This window comes from Apostichopus japonicus, chromosome 17 (assembly GCF_037975245.1).
Source record: "Apostichopus japonicus isolate 1M-3 chromosome 17, ASM3797524v1, whole genome shotgun sequence".
NCBI classification, from domain to species: domain Eukaryota; kingdom Metazoa; phylum Echinodermata; class Holothuroidea; order Aspidochirotida; family Stichopodidae; genus Apostichopus; species Apostichopus japonicus.
Window position 1 is genome coordinate 19935761 of NC_092577.1, and position 19751 is coordinate 19955511.

General features: G+C 46.2%; 1 protein-coding gene and 1 pseudogene across 1 annotated transcript; one reads left to right on the top strand and one right to left on the bottom strand.

Moving 5' to 3' along the window:
- The first annotated feature begins 3380 nt into the window (after positions 1-3380).
- Positions 3381-5471, top strand: LOC139985038 (uncharacterized). Its single transcript, XM_071999216.1, has one exon. The coding sequence runs from the start codon at positions 3878-3880 to the stop codon at positions 5312-5314; it is 1437 nt and encodes a 478-aa protein (XP_071855317.1). The 5' UTR covers positions 3381-3877; the 3' UTR covers positions 5315-5471.
- A 9170-nt stretch (positions 5472-14641) lies between these two features.
- Positions 14642-14882, bottom strand: LOC139957882 (U2 spliceosomal RNA; annotated as a pseudogene).
- Between the last annotated feature and the right edge of the window lie 4869 nt (positions 14883-19751).

Here is a 19751-nt window from a genome sequence, read left to right on the forward strand (position 1 = left end):
TAGCTTCGTAAGAGGAGCCCTGGGGTAACTGCATTTATTAACCGCAATAATAACGTGTAGGTCTCCATATCCCCTCTCCTTGGCACGCTCAATCTGGCGGATAAGGATACTGTATGACAGTGACTCTTTCTCACCTTTTTCTGTGATTTGTCCATAAACCTTCAATACCTTTACAGAACCCAGTGGTTTACTCTGGACAGAAGAATGAGCTTGACTGTCTTGGTTTGCAAGTCTTCCTTCTAATTCTGTGATCTTGGTTTGGTAGGTTACTTCGAGAGTTGTCAACTTCATTCTACAACCCTATCCGGCTGGTGCCTCCAAATTTGTTACCCCGGGTACCATAGGTTAGGAGTACTTCCGGGCTGGTTCGCTTTAGGGCTGCAGAAAGGAGACAGCTCAATTGGCAGATAGCAAGCGCCTGTGAACGTACGTTCCTACACAGGTACGCATTAACACATGTAGTGTGCGTTTAAGTGCTGGTTATTTATATGGAACGCCAATTTGATCATTTTTGTAGGGGTAGCTACTTTTCCGCGCAACAGTAGTAACGTCTCAATACGAATCGAACCAGTCGAACCAGTTCTTTCAATCATTAATTGAATTGTAATACCAGCTAACATTTAATAGTTGGATAGTTGGTAGTTGGCTTTGGGGGATGCTCGCTAGATCGAAGGTCCGCTAGATCGAATAAATAGGGTCCGCTAGACCGAAGGGTCCGCTAGACCGAAGGGTCCGCTAGACCGAAGGGTCCGCTAGACCGAAGGGTCCGCTAGACCGAAGGGTCCGCTAGACCGAAGGGTCCGCTAGACCGAAGGGTCCGCTAGACCGAAGGGTCCGCTAGACCGAAGGGTCCGCTAGACCGAAGGGTCCGCTAGACCGAAGGGTCCGCTAGACCGAAGGGTCCGCTAGACCGAAGGGTCCGCTAGACCGAAGGGTCCGCTAGACCGAAGGGTCCGCTAGACCGAAGGGTCCGCTAGACCGAAGGGTCCGCTAGACCGAAGGGTCCGCTAGACCGAAGGGTCCGCTAGACCGAAGGGTCCGCTAGACCGAAGGGTCCGCTAGACCGAAGGGTCCGCTAGACCGAAGGGTCCGCTAGACCGAAGGGTCCGCTAGACCGAAGGGTCCGCTAGACCGAAGGGTCCGCTAGACCGAAGGGTCCGCTAGACCGAAGGGTCCGCTAGACCGAAGGGTCCGCTAGACCGAAGGGTCCGCTAGACCGAAGGGTCCGCTAGACCGAAGGGTCCGCTAGACCGAAGGGTCCGCTAGACCGAAGGGTCCGCTAGACCGAAGGGTCCGCTAGACCGAAGGGTCCGCTAGACCGAAGGGTCCGCTAGACCGAAGGGTCCGCTAGACCGAAGGGTCCGCTAGACCGAAGGGTCCGCTAGACCGAAGGGTCCGCTAGACCGAAGGGTCCGCTAGACCGAAGGGTCCGCTAGACCGAAGGGTCCGCTAGACCGAAGGGTCCGCTAGACCGAAGGGTCCGCTAGACCGAAGGGTCCGCTAGACCGAAGGGTCCGCTAGACCGAAGGGTCCGCTAGACCGAAGGGTCCGCTAGACCGAAGGGTCCGCTAGACCGAAGGGTCCGCTAGACCGAAGGGTCCGCTAGACCGAAAGGTCCGCTAGAAAGGCTATGTGGGGTGCCTTTACCGCTGCAAATGGCCGTGTGATATTTCGTTCGCTCATACCTCCATTCGAGGTCGAGAAGCTTTAGTTGAACCGACAGACAGTGTTTCTCTGACATACATACATACCTTTGTACATACAAGTCAACGTAAAATGCATACTCAAATGTAAACAATGCATCGCTCAGTTATTGTAGCACCATCCATTTGTATATAGATCATTGGTGTTTATCAGCGTCCTTCGACGAATTTGCCGTTGAGTTAACTGTGTTGTTTCGTTACGACTTGTGTATACTGTATGCAAAGGCGGATCCAGGAATTTGAAGAGGGGGGGTCCATATTTGGTTGGACCGTCTATCTAAGCGTATATAGCCCCACCATGGTTGGGGCGAAGCGTACAAGAAATTTTTGAGCTTTAGGACACCCCCAGATGGCAGAAATGGCACTCAAATTCCTTCAATACAACCATCCGAACTATGTCATTTCTACAAATTATATTCATTTAACCTGATCGTTACGATCTAGGAAACAGACCTCACTCAACCCTTATAAGAAACTATCATAGCTTGTACACGTTTTTTTAGAAATTTAAAAACTTTGCCTGACAACCCTTCGGAAGGAAGCTCCCTCCCCGGAGCCCCTTCCCATGTGTAAGGAGGATTTATGATAATATCATACATGATTTTTGACGGTTAGATGGCACAATATATTGACACCGCATAACCAGGCGCGGTTCTAGGGGCCGCAGTTTGGGGAAGGGGGGGGGACTAAAAGTTGATCTCTGATCTTACAAGTGACAATCCCGGAGTGCATGTGGAGGGGCGTACACGCGACAATTTTCAATTTTTTTTTGGGTTGGGGGGGGGGTCAATTCATTTTGAGACCGACTAGCTTCTTTGAGACCGACTTTTACTGACGTGGCCTCAGCAGATGGAAGCTAGGGAGAATATAATGTGCGCGCGAAAATTTTGCTTTTTCTTATTGGAAACTAGTGGAGTTTTAGTGAGCTTGTAACTGAAGGTTGATGAAGTCGGCGCCACTGGTTGGAGACCGACTTTAATCGCTTGGTGACCGACTTCTGATTTGAATGGGGTCTCCCCCACCCCGCCCCCACAACCCCGTATTTACACCCCTGTCAGCACTTGCCGACGTGCAACGAGCGCCGGAGGCGCGAGTTAACTATAGTCCGGGGGCATGTTCCCCAGGGAAATTTTGGTATTTTAGACGCCAAATGACGCAATCTAATGTATTTGTAGAGAGTAATTTTCAAGCACTTTCGGAACCAGTTTCAGAGTGAATCGAATTGAAACAGTCACACAAAACAGAATGTAAACAAATAATCTTTTAACAATAACCTTATATGTTTCATATTTTTGGAGGGCTGAGAAAAACTTAGAACCGCGCCTGCACATAGCAGGACAACAACGAGAAGCAGTATATGGTAAGGGGCGCGAAGGGCGGGAATAACTGTGAATTATATGTCCAATCTTTGGATTATGAACTGATGATCGACATTATCATAGACTATACCTATGTTTGTGCGTAAAAATATTTTCTATAAGGGCAACTATTGGGGGGGGGGGAGCTAAACATACCTTTTGCAAATGTTTTGTTGGGAAACTTCCAATGTTTTGTGAAGAGATTCACGAAGTTCGTCGGTTGTCACTCGAACGAGCATTTGCTGCAGCTTTGCTTTATAATAACATAGTCACTTAGGCCCCCAAATAGTGTCCCCCACACACTTATATCTCAAAAGGGGGTTCCGGACTCCCTGGACCACCCCTCCCCCCTCTGGATCCGCCCTTGCTGTATGTGAGTTGCACCTTACAACGTTACTTCGTTGTCTGCGTACTACGTGTCCAAACGTTCACGAAACGGAAAAAAATGGTGTTAACTTTGTGGGCCGGTCTGTAGTGATTATTGTTTTGAGCAATCTATTGAAATAGGACATAATATTTCGTTGATGAAACTATTTCTTTGACGAAACATTTCTTTTGAAAGTATTTTTATTTGTTTTGGATAAATTTAATTTTTGCGGTGATGGCCGCCCATAGTCCGCCACACCTGATTCAGTCCGACCTATTTTTAGATATCATATCTTGGAACATGTCTACCAAACTTCCGGTCCTTTCTTCAGTGTTCATTTCGGCTTCGGCGTCTCGGCGATACCAGAGAGCTAAAACACAACTGTGTTTATCATTCGATATATTGACGCGCTGAAACAACCATTACATTACCAACTCATTATTGTCAAAATGGCTTACTTAGCACAGGGCTCCCGAGGACGAGGCAAAGTTCTCATTGATGAGGGTTTCAAGTATCAAAAAAACAAGGCAACTAACACATCCTTTCTGTGGAAATGCTGGCGTAAATCGTGTTCCGCCAAACTAAAATCGAATGTTTTTGAACTGGATGCCCCTCAACCCGGAATCGTGATTATTGAGAAGGGGATGCACAACCACGAAGCAGATGACGAAGTAATACAGCGGGCTGCCTTCGTCAATGGTGTCAAACAGCGTATATCGGAGGACCCAACAAGGCCCATAAAAAGAGTCTACGATAATCATGTCGCAAACGCACACAGAGTCGTCGCCAGGCAGGGAGGAGGTGACCGGCCACCAGTGGTTCCAGACTTCGGATCTGTCCGGACACAGCTGGCTCGCTCAAGGGCTGCCTACATACCACCCGTCCCCCATAGCGTAGAAGATGTCATCATCGATGACGTATGGAAGGAAACGTGGCGGGGACAGAGATTAGTGCTCCACCAGGACAATGAATGGGGGTTCATCATTTTCGCTACACGGAGGAACATAGAGGCGATGGTGCGATGCAGACAACTCTATGTCGACTCTACGTTCAGAACATCACCAGCCCCCTACGCACAAATTTTCAACGTGCTCGGTGATTTCCATGGAAGAGTCCTCCCTTTCGTCACCGCGTTCATGGCTCATCGAACCGTCGGCCACTATCGTCAAGTGATTCGCAGGATTAAGCGAGCGGTGCTCAGGTACTGTGAGAGAGACTGGCAGCCAGATGCAGTAGTGATGGACTTCGAGCAGGCCCTCATCACGGCTGTAGAAACGGAGCTTCCTCTGGCAAGGCTGGAAGGATGCTATTTTCATTTTAATCAGGCACTATGGCGTCACATCCAGGAGTTGGGTTTGGTCCGTGGTTATAGGGACGACGACGAACTGCGAACCCTGCTGCGACAAGTAATGGCCCTGGGCTTCCTGCCAACAGCACTTGTGAGGAACAACTTCCGCCTACTCCGGACTTCTCGTCATACGCGAACATTGATTCGTCGGTATCCCTCAGTTATGGACTTTCTAACCTATGTCCAGAACACATACGTAGACGGTAACTTCCGTATTCCCATGTGGAATGTGTTCGAGAGAAACATGAGCTGTAGGACTAACAACAACGCCGAATCGTTCCACCAGGCGTGGAACAGGAGGGTCGGTGTTCGCCACCCGAACCTGTGGATGGCGATACGGCACCTGAAGGATCTCCAAGCGGCAACGGAGAGTGGAATACGGGCGATGCAGCGAGGTACCGGTCAGCCGACTAGACGGGCCCGTCGTTGGCGCTCACTCGAGGATCGCCTAGTGAACCTCAAGGGAGAGTACACGCGAGGAGACCGATCCCTGGAAGAATACTGGCGCGCGGTTGCTCATGTCGTTCACCACTTCTAAAGTAGTGGTAGATGGCAGACTCCTGTGTCGAGATCCCAGCTGACCATTTTTTTTTTGGTTCTTGTTTTTCTATGAGGAACTCAGTGCTATCTTTAATTCAAAACAAAAACAAAAAAAGATATATCTTTAAGAGTGACATATCTTTTTTTTTATATCTTTAAAAAAAGAAAAAAAGAAGAAGATATAAACAAAAATAGATTAAAAAAAAAATAGAAAAAAGGGGAAAAAAGATATAAAATATCTTTAAAAAAAAAGGGGTGTATGGAGTGTTCAGGGAGGAGTGGTTCCTCTGGCAGGTGAGCATGCCGTTTCCCTCGGGGATAGCTCACCGGTCATTGGTCTCCACCTGACACTCAGCTCTCACCTGTGGCTCCAGGAAGCTGTGCCATGCACAGCGGACACACCCCGGTAAACCGCCTCGGCTGGCGGGCTGAACCAGGTGAGGGTAACTGGAGATATTATATATTCTTATTATATCGGACCTTCCGTTCTTGAGATATTTGGGTTTAAATTGAAAAACACGACCCTTGTGCGCCACACTACGCCACATGGGGCGTCCGTCGTCCACGGGCGCATCATTCGTGAAAGACCTCAAATTGGTCTATTCAACGCTGGAGAGATTTATCGGATAGCCATTTGCTATTCCTAGAATTAGGGGTACGAAAGTTGGCCCATAGAAAATATATGATAGCCTATATACGCTTACACAAAATGCGCGACATTTTGATATGCGCCAATCGAAATCGTGTAGACTTTTTGGCCTGCCGGACCTCCCACATCGTCGAATAATAGCTAGTTCGAAAGGAAATCTTCTTTTCTTACGGGGCGTGCCCTCAAAGTTGCTAAAAATGGCCGACAAAAGTGATTATAGCCCCATGATTGGGACCCACCATAAAAACTGAGACATCGTTAAATAAAAAACACCTATTTTTTCGGGGTCCAAACGCCATTCTATATAACTCCGGGTAGGAATGGGCTATGCCAGATATCTTTATGGCGTTGGAAAGAGCAATCGAACACATTTTTTGAGGTGGGCGTAGTGTGCGTCGTTTAGGCGCAGTGGCGTTTTGCGCGGGTCCATTTTTTTGCTATCTTAAGATTTATGTTTTAAAAAATTACATATATTTTGTCGATTTGTAAAAAAATCACAGGAATGGCCGATTTACCTCAGATTTGGGGGGTGGCACGTTGTAGGTCCCTCTATAGTCCAAAAAATATTGGTGACCTTTGACCTACTTTCCCGGGTCACGTGATGAAAAAATAGGTAACTTTTGGGTTATTGTGCATGTCAAACTGACCAAACTCATACACATGATAGAGGGGACCGAGGTCGGTCGAACGATACCGCCCACCCCATTACACCCCCTGGAGAGGGGGGGGGGAATTTTTGTATCGTACATCATGTACATTTACATAATGTACTACATACATGTACATTAATGTTTACATCATGTCCATTATTGTGTACATCATGTTCACTATTTGGTACATCATGTTCATAATATTATTTAGGACACTTAGGTGGGTACATCATGTTCACTTTTGGGTTCAGCATGTGCATTATTCGGGTACATCATGTTCATGTGTCTTACCCCACCATAATCCACCCCTAAGAGGCCGGGGTGGGTCGGGGCGGTCCCAATCGGGTGGGTGGCGTGACCCGGGGTGGGGCTATCACCTGACCCAACCCGGAACAAAATGGCGCATGTCTAAAAATGGCGCCCATTGTGAATTAATTGGCGCCCCTATGCGTATTTAAATGGGGGGGCACATGTTGCGGGCCCTTATTGCGGGCCACTCCCTACAGGCCAGAGTCACCATCCGAGGCGGGATTTACTCCCAAGTACGAAATCTCGTCTGTGTGGCGCCCTATAGCGTCCCCAGTGATTAAATCGCCCCTATATTTTCAGGGATTGCTTTTGATCGGCCTAAAGATCCCACCATTCGACTCCCCGTAGCCGAAAACCTATGGGAAAAATATTTCATTACTATTAGGGCTTGGGCGCCAGTGGTAATAAGGGCGCATCCCCATGGTGGAGAATGTGCGCCATGTCGTGCGCCCGTACGCTTGGCACAGTCCGACTCAGAATTTAATGCTGAGTAACATGCAAAAAACACCATCTTACTAGCATGTCGCATTTTCGAGTTATGGGCGAAAAATGGATTTTGGCGAAATGGGGGCGCACTCTTGTTTTTTATGCAGCGGTAAAGGCACCCCACATAGCCTTTCTAGCGGACGTTTCGATCTAGCGGACGTTTCGATCTAGCGGACGTTTCGATCTAGCGGACGTTTCGATCTAGCGGACGTTTCGATCTAGCGGACGTTTCGATCTAGCGGACGTTTCGATCTAGCGGACGTTTCGATCTAGCGGACGTTTCGATCTAGCGGACGTTTCGATCTAGCGGACGTTTCGATCTAGCGGACGTTTCGATCTAGCGGACGTTTCGATCTAGCGGACGTTTCGATCTAGCGGACGTTTCGATCTAGCGGACGTTTCGATCTAGCGGACGTTTCGATCTAGCGGACGTTTCGATCTAGCGGACGTTTCGATCTAGCGGACGTTTCGATCTAGCGGACGTTTCGATCTAGCGGACGTTTCGATCTAGCGGACGTTTCGATCTAGCGGACGTTTCGGTCTAGCGGACGTTTCGGTCTAGCGGACGTTTCGATCTAGCGGACGTTTCGGTCTAGCGGACGTTTCGGTCTAGCGGACGCTTCGGTCTAGCGGAACTTCGGTCTAGCGGACCCCGCTCGTTGGCTTTCGTGGAGTGCGGACGTGTTCGCTGTCGCTCTATATTTGCTATAGCTATTATTATTATATTGTACTGTATTGTACTTCCCGCCAGGCGGGCGTGTTCATTTCTGTTAGTACGTGCGTGCGTGCTACAGGCGTTAAACTAAACTGTAAGTATTTTTGTTTTGTTTTGTTTGTTGCTCCTCCGTTGCCTTGCGGTATCATGGCGTCGCGCCGTGATAGCCGCATTGTTAAGTTTTACCGGTGAAGAAGCGGTTCCACCGGTGCAAGTTTTTGGTATATTGAAAAGTAAGGGTGTTGCAGTTCCTGGAGAGGTTGATGCTTTGCAGGCTCTCCAAGGTCGTAACACGGTGACACTTACGGTTTACCATTGACGTGACCCGGTAGAAGGGTGTCACGTTACTGAGTAATGTCGATCGGTTGACAGTTACTCTGTACGAGCGTTCATTATGGGTAACTCTCATCCACGTAGCATAAGAGGTGCGTCAGGAATTCGTCGCAACTGTTTTAGGTCGGTTTCGGGCTGTCAGGGCTGCCAAAACGTGCTCCTACGCACAGGCCCCTGGGGTATTGAACGGACACCCACAGGTTCGGATCGACCTAAAGCAGGACATACCCTCCTTCCTGTTTATTGCCGGGCACAAAGCTCACGTGCGTTATCCCGGTCAGCCCCGTACCTGCTTCAGGTGTGGGGAGACTGGGCACGAAGCCAAGGGCTGCCCAAACCAAAAGTGTGGGCGCTGCCTTCGTCTTGGGCATGATACCTCTGCTTGCTCACACGAGGTTGTGTGCTCACTCTGTGGGAAGGAGGGACATGTCTTTCGCGCTTGTCCCTCCTTTTAGTCTATGGCGTCGAGATCCGATGCACTTACTGCCTCGAAGGGAGCTTCACGACAGGAGGGGAATCTGGTGGTATTTTACCTTCCCTGTACCTGATTCGCCCTCCCCCGTCGTGGCAGAAACCAGCCCCTTGCCCGCACTGCCTCCACAACACCGCGAAGCGGACACGGGGTCTCCAACGGCTTCCCCCATCAACTCGTCCAGTTCCGTCACCAGTATTCGCCAGAGATTTCTTTGACACGCTGCCTTCCTTTGTTCCTGGTAGTGCACCATGTGTCCCAGACTCGGGTCTTGATAGACTCGGGGCTTCTGTGTCTGCTGGTCCTGATGCTGGGTTCTCAGAACTGGACAGATTCACTTCGACACACCTTTTAGCAGATGTTTGGAGGCATATGCACCCGTGTAGTACGGTGTATACGTGGGTGAGGCCCAACGGAGAAGATGCCTCCAGCATAGATCGAGTGTATGCGCCCGTAAGTTTTAAATTTTCGGGTTGCGTGATGCTGAGCTGTCCGCTCTCTGACCATGACACTTGTAGCACGTTTTGTTTTGCCTTCTATTTTCCCGATCGGACGGACCCTGTGGAAGCTTAACTGTCAGATTGTTGGCGAAGCAGAGTTCCGCCAAGGTTTCGAAACCAGGTACAAAGTATGGCAAACATTGAAGCCGGCCTTTGCCTCTACATCCCAATGGTGGGAGGATGAAGTTGCGCATCAAACGCTACGCAATTCAGTATTGCGTGACCCCCGCACGGCGGCGGGGAGAAAAATTATCGAAGCCGTGCGCGGAGGTGAAGTTTGGCGACCCCTTGGTTGTCATCGCTTTGAAGACTTATCTAGATGAAAAGTACGTTGATGCCCTCGTCAGGGCCCGTGTCGAAGCGGTGGAGGCCGAGGAGCGTCCTTCACTGAGGTTTTACCAGTCTGTTAGCTCATCGGCGGGTGACAGACGCGTGTCATCAGTGCGCGCTACTGATGGGACCGTGGTTAGCGACCCTCATGGCAATGTCCGCGTGTACGAAGAGTTTTTATTGAGTTTGTTTACGCGTGGCAATGTGGACTTGTCGGCACAGGCCGAATTATTGAGGGGAATCTCAAAAACGGTTCCCAACGAGATCAATCATATTTTCATGAGCTTTGGAAGGCGCTTTCGAACGGGACGGGCTTCCAAGGGAGTTGTACCGAACCTTCTGGGCTATAATCGGACCCGACATCAGAGCCGTCTTCGAAGACGCCTTCCAAAACGGACTGCTAAACCTAAGTCAACGTCTGGGCATGATTACTTTGCTGCCCAAGCCTGGGGACCCATTGGATCCTCACAACAAGCGCCCGATCACCATGTTAAATGTGGACTACAAGTTGCTGGCTAAGGCTAAGGCTACGCCGCACCTTGTGGGTGATCTCCAGACTTGTGCAGTGAAGGGTCATTGCATCCAGCAGAACTTGTGGTTGATGCGCGACTTTCTTATTGAGCGTGATTGAGCGTGATCTGCCATGTGCATTCGTGTCAATTGACCTGACCAGCAGAAGGTGGATCGCGGTTTTTAATGAGTGTTTTTATTTTCGTAAATGGATTTCTGTTTGTATCATAAATTGTTATCGTAAATTGGTTTTGTTGAGAGGTGTTTAACGTAGAGAGAGGGTGCGCCAGGGTGCCTTCTGTCTCCATTACCTTGTTTAGCGAGTCCCTCTTCCGTCTTTTGGAAAGGGACTCGAGACTTGTTCCATTCGTTGTGCCAGGGGGTGCCAAAGTGAAATGCTTTCAATATGCAGAAGACATCACGTGTGTTGTTTCGAGTCTGGGCTTCTTTCGTGCTCTCTCGCAGGATTTATCTATCTTTGAGAGCTACCGGGGCGAAGTTGAATCCGGAAAAGACAAAGGGCCTTCGCCTTGATAGCTGGAGATACAGAGACTTACCTTTCGGTGCATCGTGGTCGGATCAGAATATCGAAATTAAAGGTATATGGTTCGGCTGCGATGCACCTTGTGATGTAACCTGGGACGAGAGTGCTGAGGTATTTGAGAGCAGGCTCAAACCTTTGGCACCCGCTGGCTTTCGATCTTGGGGAAAGTCACCGTAATTAATCGTTTTGTTTTGCCCATCTTGCGGTACCCGGGCGCGGTGTATCCAATTCCGCGTCGCGTCCTGGTGCGGTTGGAGAGAGCGATATTTTCATTTGGTCGGATGCTACAGAGCTTGTGAAAAGGGCGGTAATGTACCAACTAGAGCACCAATGGTGCAGCAGCTCATACCTTTTAGAGCTTAAAAATGTAGGGCCCACAAAACTCTATGGCCCACCAAATTTCAGGCCATTTTTAAGATTCCGCCCATGAGGGATAACCCCCCCCCCCTCCATTAGCAGAATCCTGGCCACACCACTGGCTATAATTCCTATTTTCCCCCTTTAAATCCTATTTTCCCCACTCTCTCAAACAATACCACTGACCTACCCTATTAAACTTTCTCCCCTCTACCTGAGCAGACCTGAAGCACTCCTTGCCAAAATTTAGGCTGGCTGCCTACAGTACATACCTCGGCCCAAAGATTTCTAAGAATCAGCAAGTGCTGATTGGCTACAGGGCTCTCATGCTTTCAGTTCAACAGTTAATAACAACTCCCAGTCCTGCTTTAATTCCACTAACAGCCTCTGCAGAGCTTACCCACAAATGTAAACAAACACTGCAGAGACTGGGAGACAAATTAAAGGAGCTTCGGCAAAAGGGTGAAGGCTCAGATCTTTTTAAACAATGGGGATTAATTGTAATTGTAACTTTTGACCAAAAAAATTTAGGCATCACCTTATTCATACACAATCCAACAATCATCAGTTCAACTTTGAATATGATCCATCAAAATCTTGAGGAGATTGAGATCTTTGAAAATATTACAAAGAATGACCCCCGATGACCCCCCAAATGACATTTGACCTAAACTTTCCGAACACCCCTCGTAACTCTCATCCCGAGGAACGTTGTGATCAAGTTTCATTATAACTGGCCATACACTGTACGAACAGGAGCAATTTGAAAATATAGGGCCGCGGCCCGGGCCACAAAAACCCTCAAGGTAAAACTTCCATAGTACTATCGTGACAAACCCTCAACATTGTACCATGGAATCTGTAGGAGAAGAAGCATTTTGCGTATTTCCACAAAAAGGCCCATTACGGCCCACAGGTGACCTTTCACCCCAAATTTCCGACAATCTCTGATGGCCCTATACCCAAAGGTCCTTGTGTCCAAGTTTCATGAAATTCCATCAAACATTGTGCGAGTGGGAGCGGTTTTACCAATTGTTGACGGATAGAGTGATAGAATGATAGGGTGATAGACGCCGCACTGTAACAATAGCTCACACCAGCATGCTGGTATGAGCTAAAAACTGGAGTAGAGTGGGTTACGGATGGTTCATCTGGGAAGTATATTGACCTTTTTGTTATTTAAGCAATTGTTTGTAGCGGTAACAGGGTTGCCTTGTTGATATTTTGTACGCTTTTGGGGCGGATTGCACCTGCGTCGATGGGTCCCGGCGCTGTTTAGCAACAGAGAACTGCATAGTAGTACTCCAAGTAGGGTGGTGCGTGTCATGTGCTCCGCTCTCATTGAGTCGCCCCCTGTTGACCTGTCATGGCCGGCCCTCGTTCACAGTTCCTTGAATGCAATTTTTGTAAGGGACGTCATTCTGCCGAAGTATGGCGTTCGGTGCATTCAAGGCTAAATGGCTGCCGGCTCCGTGATCTGGCCTGCAGGATTGCACACGGTGCCTTGGTGACCAATCTAAAAAGGTATCATTGGCGATTGGGAAATGGACTGTGCCCAAAGACCGGCTGTGCCAGCTTAGAGAGTACCGCTCATGTTTTTTGGTATTGTTGCTTTCTTCCAAACTTATGGGAGTGGTTCTGGACCGACCGTGTAACGGGAGACCGTTGAAGGTCGGTAGGACAGGGCTTTGTTTTATATGGGGTAGACCCTCCAGTTCGTTCTGTTGCTGTGTTGTATCGTGTTATTTGTGTTTGTGCAATTTTGGAAAAACTTATTTGGAGGAATAGATGTAATATAGTTTCTAGGGGAAAATTGGCCGCCAGTTGGCGGGCAGTCCTGGAGGCGGTGAAGTGTGAAATTCGCCTTCAAGTTGAAGGCGATTTTCGTCGTTTATCTGGGGCTGCCTTTTTTGGACGCTGGTGTGCAGGGGAGGGGTGTTTAGTTTCACTGCGTGCTGGTCGTCCTTGTGGTTTTTTGATTGTTTCAGTGGGTTGTTGGGGGTTTGTCTCTGCAGGTGGGTGGGCGTATTTAACTTTTTGGCTCGCTTGACTTGACTTTTCTTTGTTAGAATGGGATGTTTAGGTAGTGCCGTTTGTCCGTGACGTTTGGGGGGGGGGGGGTGATAGCAAGGTAGTAGGGATAAGTAAGCAATGTGAGCAGTTGCAAAAGAGAACATGGAACGCCAGACAAAGGTCAATAAAGGGCAGTATGATAGAAAGAGGGAAGAGTCTATGGTCAGAGTGGGTGATGTGGTGGCACTCCGATCACATGCTTTATCTAATTTAAGAAAACACTTTTCTGCAAAACTAGCACCAAAATGGAGGGGACCTTACATGGTTTCTGGGCAGGTTTCTCCAGTGACATTTCGGATAAGAGATGAGAAGTCGGGGGAAACTACGCTGGCCCATGTGGACCAATTGAAGTTGTTGTGGTTATTTTTTGGGGAAAGGGGTGCTTTGGGGCGGGGGTTGTAGAGATAGCTTATTACTTATGCGGCTTGCACTGGCCCTGTTATGTATAAGCAGTATGTGTGTCAGTTTAGATATGTATACCAGGTGTTCAAGCCCTCGGACTCTACAGTGCCGTTTGGCCGTGATGTTTTGGATCCGTAAAAAGTTTTCTGAATTCATCTATAACAGTTCAAGGGATGATAGCACAGAGATGAAAGAAAAACTTTGAGCTTCTGGTTCCACAGTGGCAAAAAATCCTGATATCTTGAATTTGATCGATGAAACGGGTGACAATAACTTTAAACCAGGAGGAATTTACATTCGATTTCATTTGTTTGTTTTCTATTGATAACTTGGCAGCACATCAGTCAGGAGGCTTTCAGCAACATTTTCATGCTGGTAGAAATATGTAGATTTTGCATGGCAAGTAGTAATGACATTCAAGATCATTTTCATTCATTCAGTTTAATCGAAAGAAGAAGTGTTGGACATAAACATGAGGTGCAGTTAGTTGGTTTGGAAAATGAAGGTCTTAGGCATGTTTATGGAGTAGCTTCTAAATCTCTTTTGTCACATTTGCAATACTTTGATGTTATCAGTTGGCTACCATCTTATCCAGCTCATGATTTGCTTGAGGGACTTATTCAGGAAGGCTTTTTCACTTTTGAATCTTTTAACAGTGCTTTGAAACTTTTTCCCTTTGCAAATGTGATCAGAAAAACAAACCAACTTCCAATACCACTGCTAACCTTGGAAGTTTCAAAACCAAACAAACAAACAGCATCTCAAACATGGTGCCTGATGATTGCCTTTAATCATAGGGATTCTGGTTGCTCTGAAAGAGCTCTTTCCAGAAGTCATTACTTATTGCATTACCCTCGTTCAATATTGAAATATGGACCTCTTGTTCACTGCTGGACAATGAGGTTTGAGGCTAAACATGCATATTTCCAAGAAATTGCCAATAGGCCCCCCAAAAAACAGGCGGAATTTGTGTAAGACAGAGGCAGAGTTTTGTGATGGGATTCAGAGAGCTTTGAAAAATAAATTTCCAGGCATCCAAGAAGAATACTTTTTAAGAAAAAGTCACCCAGGAAAGAACCTGGGCACGAAAACCAAACTACCAAACGACTGATCCGCTCTCAGCCCCAGTCCCCTTGCATCGGGACTGTGACTGTGTGATCATCGTCAGGTGTGTATCACCATTCCCGAAGGGAACAGATACTACACATGATCTTAGCCAAAAAGCCGAGAAGAATACATTAGCTTCTGTTGAATTACAGTTCATTGTATGCAAAAGGTTGTTGCACGATTGTAAAGGCAAGATTCTAAAGGTGGTCAAGTGCATTTTGTTTTGATGGTTTTGCGCACTATTGGTTACAGTCGACATTTCCATAGCTATGTATTGTGTTTTCCCCAAAAATGGGGCTAATTTGCTTATGCATATCAATTCCTCACGTGTTTTTCTGTGCAATACCAGTGCCGCAGCGAAATAGCGGTCCCTGGATTACGTTGAGTTCTCATTAGACTCTCTTTTTCAAAACTATTAAAACCACTTAACTACATCCGTTTATTTTTGATCAAGTGGCATTCTACTCGTTTGCTTGTTCTCACTCAGTCAAACTATTTTTAAAGTGGTATGTATGCTCATCTCGGACGGACAGACACATTAAAGAAGCAGACTTTGTCCAAAGCATAGTAAATTTTATGCTAAGACGCACTGCAATTAGTCCTTCTTTACACATGTCACAAGGTCTCTTTAAGTAAACCAGTCAACTTATATCAAACGGCATACGAAAGAAAATAATATATTTGTCGTAAGAGCTGAAAATTAATTTCATTGGTTAATTCTTCACGTGGAAAATGTAAATCTAGGCATCTAGTTCAGATGTTAACCAAATCATTGTCGTTGAGTGCAGTGTACTATACGTATAATCATATACACCGCGTACGTACGTACATGCGATATGCTCGATAATTCACGATATTTCGACAGCAGAGCTGAGTTCTGACACCATTTTCGCCTTATTATTGTCTTTTGGAAGAAAAAGAAAACGTCCCAGAAATTTCAGAAACAATATTATCAAATGTATGTCATAATTCTAAGTCATTGGTTTCGATGATAATCGTAACCTTTGCAATCATGCGTGTGTGTATGTGCGTTTGTGACGCCCAGCTTGTAAACACGATATCTCAAGAAGGGAAGCTCGGACAGTTCTCATATTTGTTACATAGGAGGACCTTATTGAGTAAAAGAAGCCTACTGTTTTAGGTGTAGGTCACTGGTCACTTTGGGTCACCAGGGGTGACCCAAATGCTTGTAAACATGGTATCTCAAGAAGCAAATTGGATTGATTTCATATTTGGTATGTAGGTCCACCACATTAAGTACAAAATGCCTATCGTTTTTAGTGGATGTTGAAGGTAATTTAGGGTCACCAGGGGTCAACTTGTAAAAACCTTTTCATAATATGCGGTATCTCCCATCGTCCAGCCTATAAGTAGATGACATGGGCGATTCGCCTGATAAGAATAGGAGAGCCGATTGACAATTGAAAATGATCTTACGGGCATCCGTAGATTTGAATCTGAACTGGCGACGATATCCCCATTGACTTAAGTGTGTCGCTAGAAGTCCTGAATTGCTATGTACATTGCTACATACATGTGTGTGTGTAACAGTGTCCTCCTCGTCCCCCTCGTGCAAAGTGACATCAGGTTGCGCATGGAGGCGGACCATGCACGGCTTCCTGACACTGCCTGTCGTAGACGCTGGCGCAAGCCTGTCGTCTACTATCGGGACGGCGTTCCCCGGATGAAATTTGGAGTGAGTTAGTTGGTAGGTGTGGGGGTTGTGTGGTCGTTACATAATATAGGTTGCTTTAATTTTCTCTTTGTGGTTTGGGGTTGGCTTTTTGGGGCCTGTTTTATTTCTTTTGCTTCTGTTGGCCTTTGGGCCCGTGTCCTTTTCGCGTCACGTTAAACGCTGCGTTAGTGAGAGATTGATGGGTTTCAGTTGTTGTTTTACAGACTGGATTTGGTTTTGTTGACCTTTGGTTCGTGTCCGTTTTTCTTAGCATGTAAAAAGCACAGTGTCCTCTAAAGCTTGCTTGATTGATTGATTGATCTATGCCATACTTGGTGGGTGGGTGGTAGTGTTGGGCGATATTGACTTTTTACTGTCACGATAAATATTTAAAAAAATATCGCGATAATTCGATAATAACAATAAATTTTCCTTCCACATATTTCATGTAAACTAGAAAACAATGCAGGATGCGTCATCATGCTGGATATTCATTGAACTTTCGACAAAGTATTAAGCTTAGACTACATTGACATTTGCATTTAGAAGGAGATCAATACAATGTAAGGTTCTTCTTGACCTCTTTTACAATAATAAACAGTATTTTGAGGGTTGGAAAATCTTGGACATCGTGTGAGATCAGTGGTCCCTCTCTCTCCAAAAAAATAGGCCAACAGAAGCCGTTTTGTGCAAAAGAAAGGATTACCGCGAACATTGTTATGAACAACTAGGAACTTTTTGAAAACATTTTCAGATCAGACACCGCCGAAACACGAGCGGAATCCGTACGACAATTAATTAGCTCCAAATACTACGGGGGGGGGGGGTCTCCCGGTCTTACAGCCGAAGTTCCCAGCAATAAAAGTTCATTACAGTAGACACTGAAGAAATTGTACAATAGCTTCCAAAAGCCGTAACGGTTCTAACATTTCCTTTCAATTGTTGTTAAGCAACTTCTCAAAATATCTCTTTGGTGATATCAGGCGTGGGAATCTATCAGAAATATACCCGCAATTAGGCGCCATATATGTCTAGAAGAGAGCAACCAAGTAGGCATATTCAACAAAATCTTCCGATAATACTTCTACGATGTTCGCAAAGTTGTTGCAGCTACTCTGGATGAAGCTTTTCATAACAACTTTACGTAAAGTACCGTAACCCCCCAAATCGAATGGTTGTGATTGAAACAGCTTGCGTATTGTTTTGTTGAATATGAAAGCCCAAACTGTTTTGGAACATACCATTGTTCTTGACGTTGGTGTCAAAACATTTCTTGGCCAGCTGCCAAGGAGAAACTAGGTCAAGCACCTGTCAACTTGAGATTTGCTTTCACTTCATGGAGTTGGCTGCAATGTTTCCCTAGTTTTTCTAAATAACTTGTGAAACTACCATTGACAGGGTTCGATAAGGTTGATATTTGTGGACTAGTTGTAAATGGGGTAAGGGATTGTTTCAAAACATAACAGTCATGTGATCCAATGTCAACAAAGGTCAATCAGGGGTCAAAAACTATAATTTTTGCAATAACTTGAGAATCAAATGTCCATCAAGGTTGGGAGTTTATTGTAATACAATAGTCGACCTGTATTTGGGTGACCTTTGACCTCAGGTTGACCTCCAGTGACCTGTATTGGCTTCTTTCAAGTTCATTCTTTGAAGTTTTGTGGGCATATTCCAATCTAAATTGTCCATAAGTGGACTCCTCTGCAACCTTAATGTGCGAAGTTATTACAGATTTGGATTCATAACATTGAGTACAAGAACCCTATTGTTTTGGATGGAAGTGTATAACCACGTACAGACTGACCTGTGTTAGCATGTGGTAGGTTTAGGGGACAGGGTTCGGTGTAGGAGACGTGGTTAGGGTGTATTTACCCGGCAGCTGCTCCAGTACTGCAGTACAATCACCCGGCCCCACCTTGTTACATTGGATAGGCCTAAATAAAATAAGTGTTCAGCATGTTAATTACTAGGCCCTATATGACTTTAATGAGCACATTCTTTTTCCATGATGTCAAATTAGGAATCTTTATTTACGAAATGGTGCATTATTTGGCCATTTTTAGTATATAGGCCTACTTGTCTTATATACTCAGCAGTATTGTCACCATGAATTCATGGTGGGTGGGAGCCGTTACCTGTGGAAAAATATTGCACTAGGCCCTATATTGGTATTTATTGGTTTTGCAAATTGCATTGCATTGAGTTTTGTGCAGTTTTTGGTATAAAATGTCAATAACAGATAGTAATAGAGTATCAATTTGTGTCACCTTCGTGACTCTATGGTGCGTTATTTAACACAAGTTGTCATTCAATGAAGAGGTTTAGGTGTGCATCAATTAGCATGAATTTTATGATGCGCATCAGTCAATGACAGACCCTGCCGGGGGGTTGAAGGCGTGGGACATGCAATTCACAAGGCAATCATCCTTGTGTTTATGCGGTTCCAGTTTTGCAATTCAATTATAGGCTGATGACTCAGAAAAATATTCACCCCCCCTCCTCCCCACTTGTTGCCCTCTCAGGTTTCCAATGTTGACGCAGCTATTTTTTATAGTATCAATGATAGTATATTCAGGCTATAACCATCCACTTCTCCAGAACTCCTTACAAAGTGTAAACAAGTTTTTTCTATTTACTCTCTAACCACCAGGTGGAAAATGAATCTCCGCAAAAGATCCCAACGTGATTATTAACGGCTCCATAATGGTACTGACATTCCAGATTTGAGGAAACAGAGAGCTACCTACACCTGTCAACCAAAAAAACTGTACAAAGTAGAAATACTTCAGACAAGACTTGATGGTGACTCTGAGGAGGTTAAAGTTACTTACCCTGGCTGTTCAGTTCAATTCTCGTGGAGTGCGGACGTGTTTTCTGCTGCTCTCCACTTTTCGTTCACCACACCTTTTTGTGTTTTTACGTTGGGCTTTCATTAGTTTGCAGTTTGTGTAGTTTGTGTGTTTTGTTTCGTTTTGGTTTTTGTATAGGTGCGTGGCTTTGCCACACCCCTAGCTTATAGGGTTCCATCCTACATAGCATGTATCTATTGCCTATTGTTACTTACCTTTACCTATTGTGCACCTGCTATTATAGTGCTTTTTACGTGACCCGTCATACGGGATACAAAACGTCACGGCCAAACGGCACTACCAAACCATACCATTCTTACAAACGAACCTCAGGTCAAGCGAGCCAAAAAGGTACATACGCTCACCGACCTGCAGAGACAAAACGCCCAACCCCCCACTGAAATATTAAAAAACTACAAAAGGACGACCAGCACGCAGCGAAACAAAACACCCTTCCCCAGCACACCACCG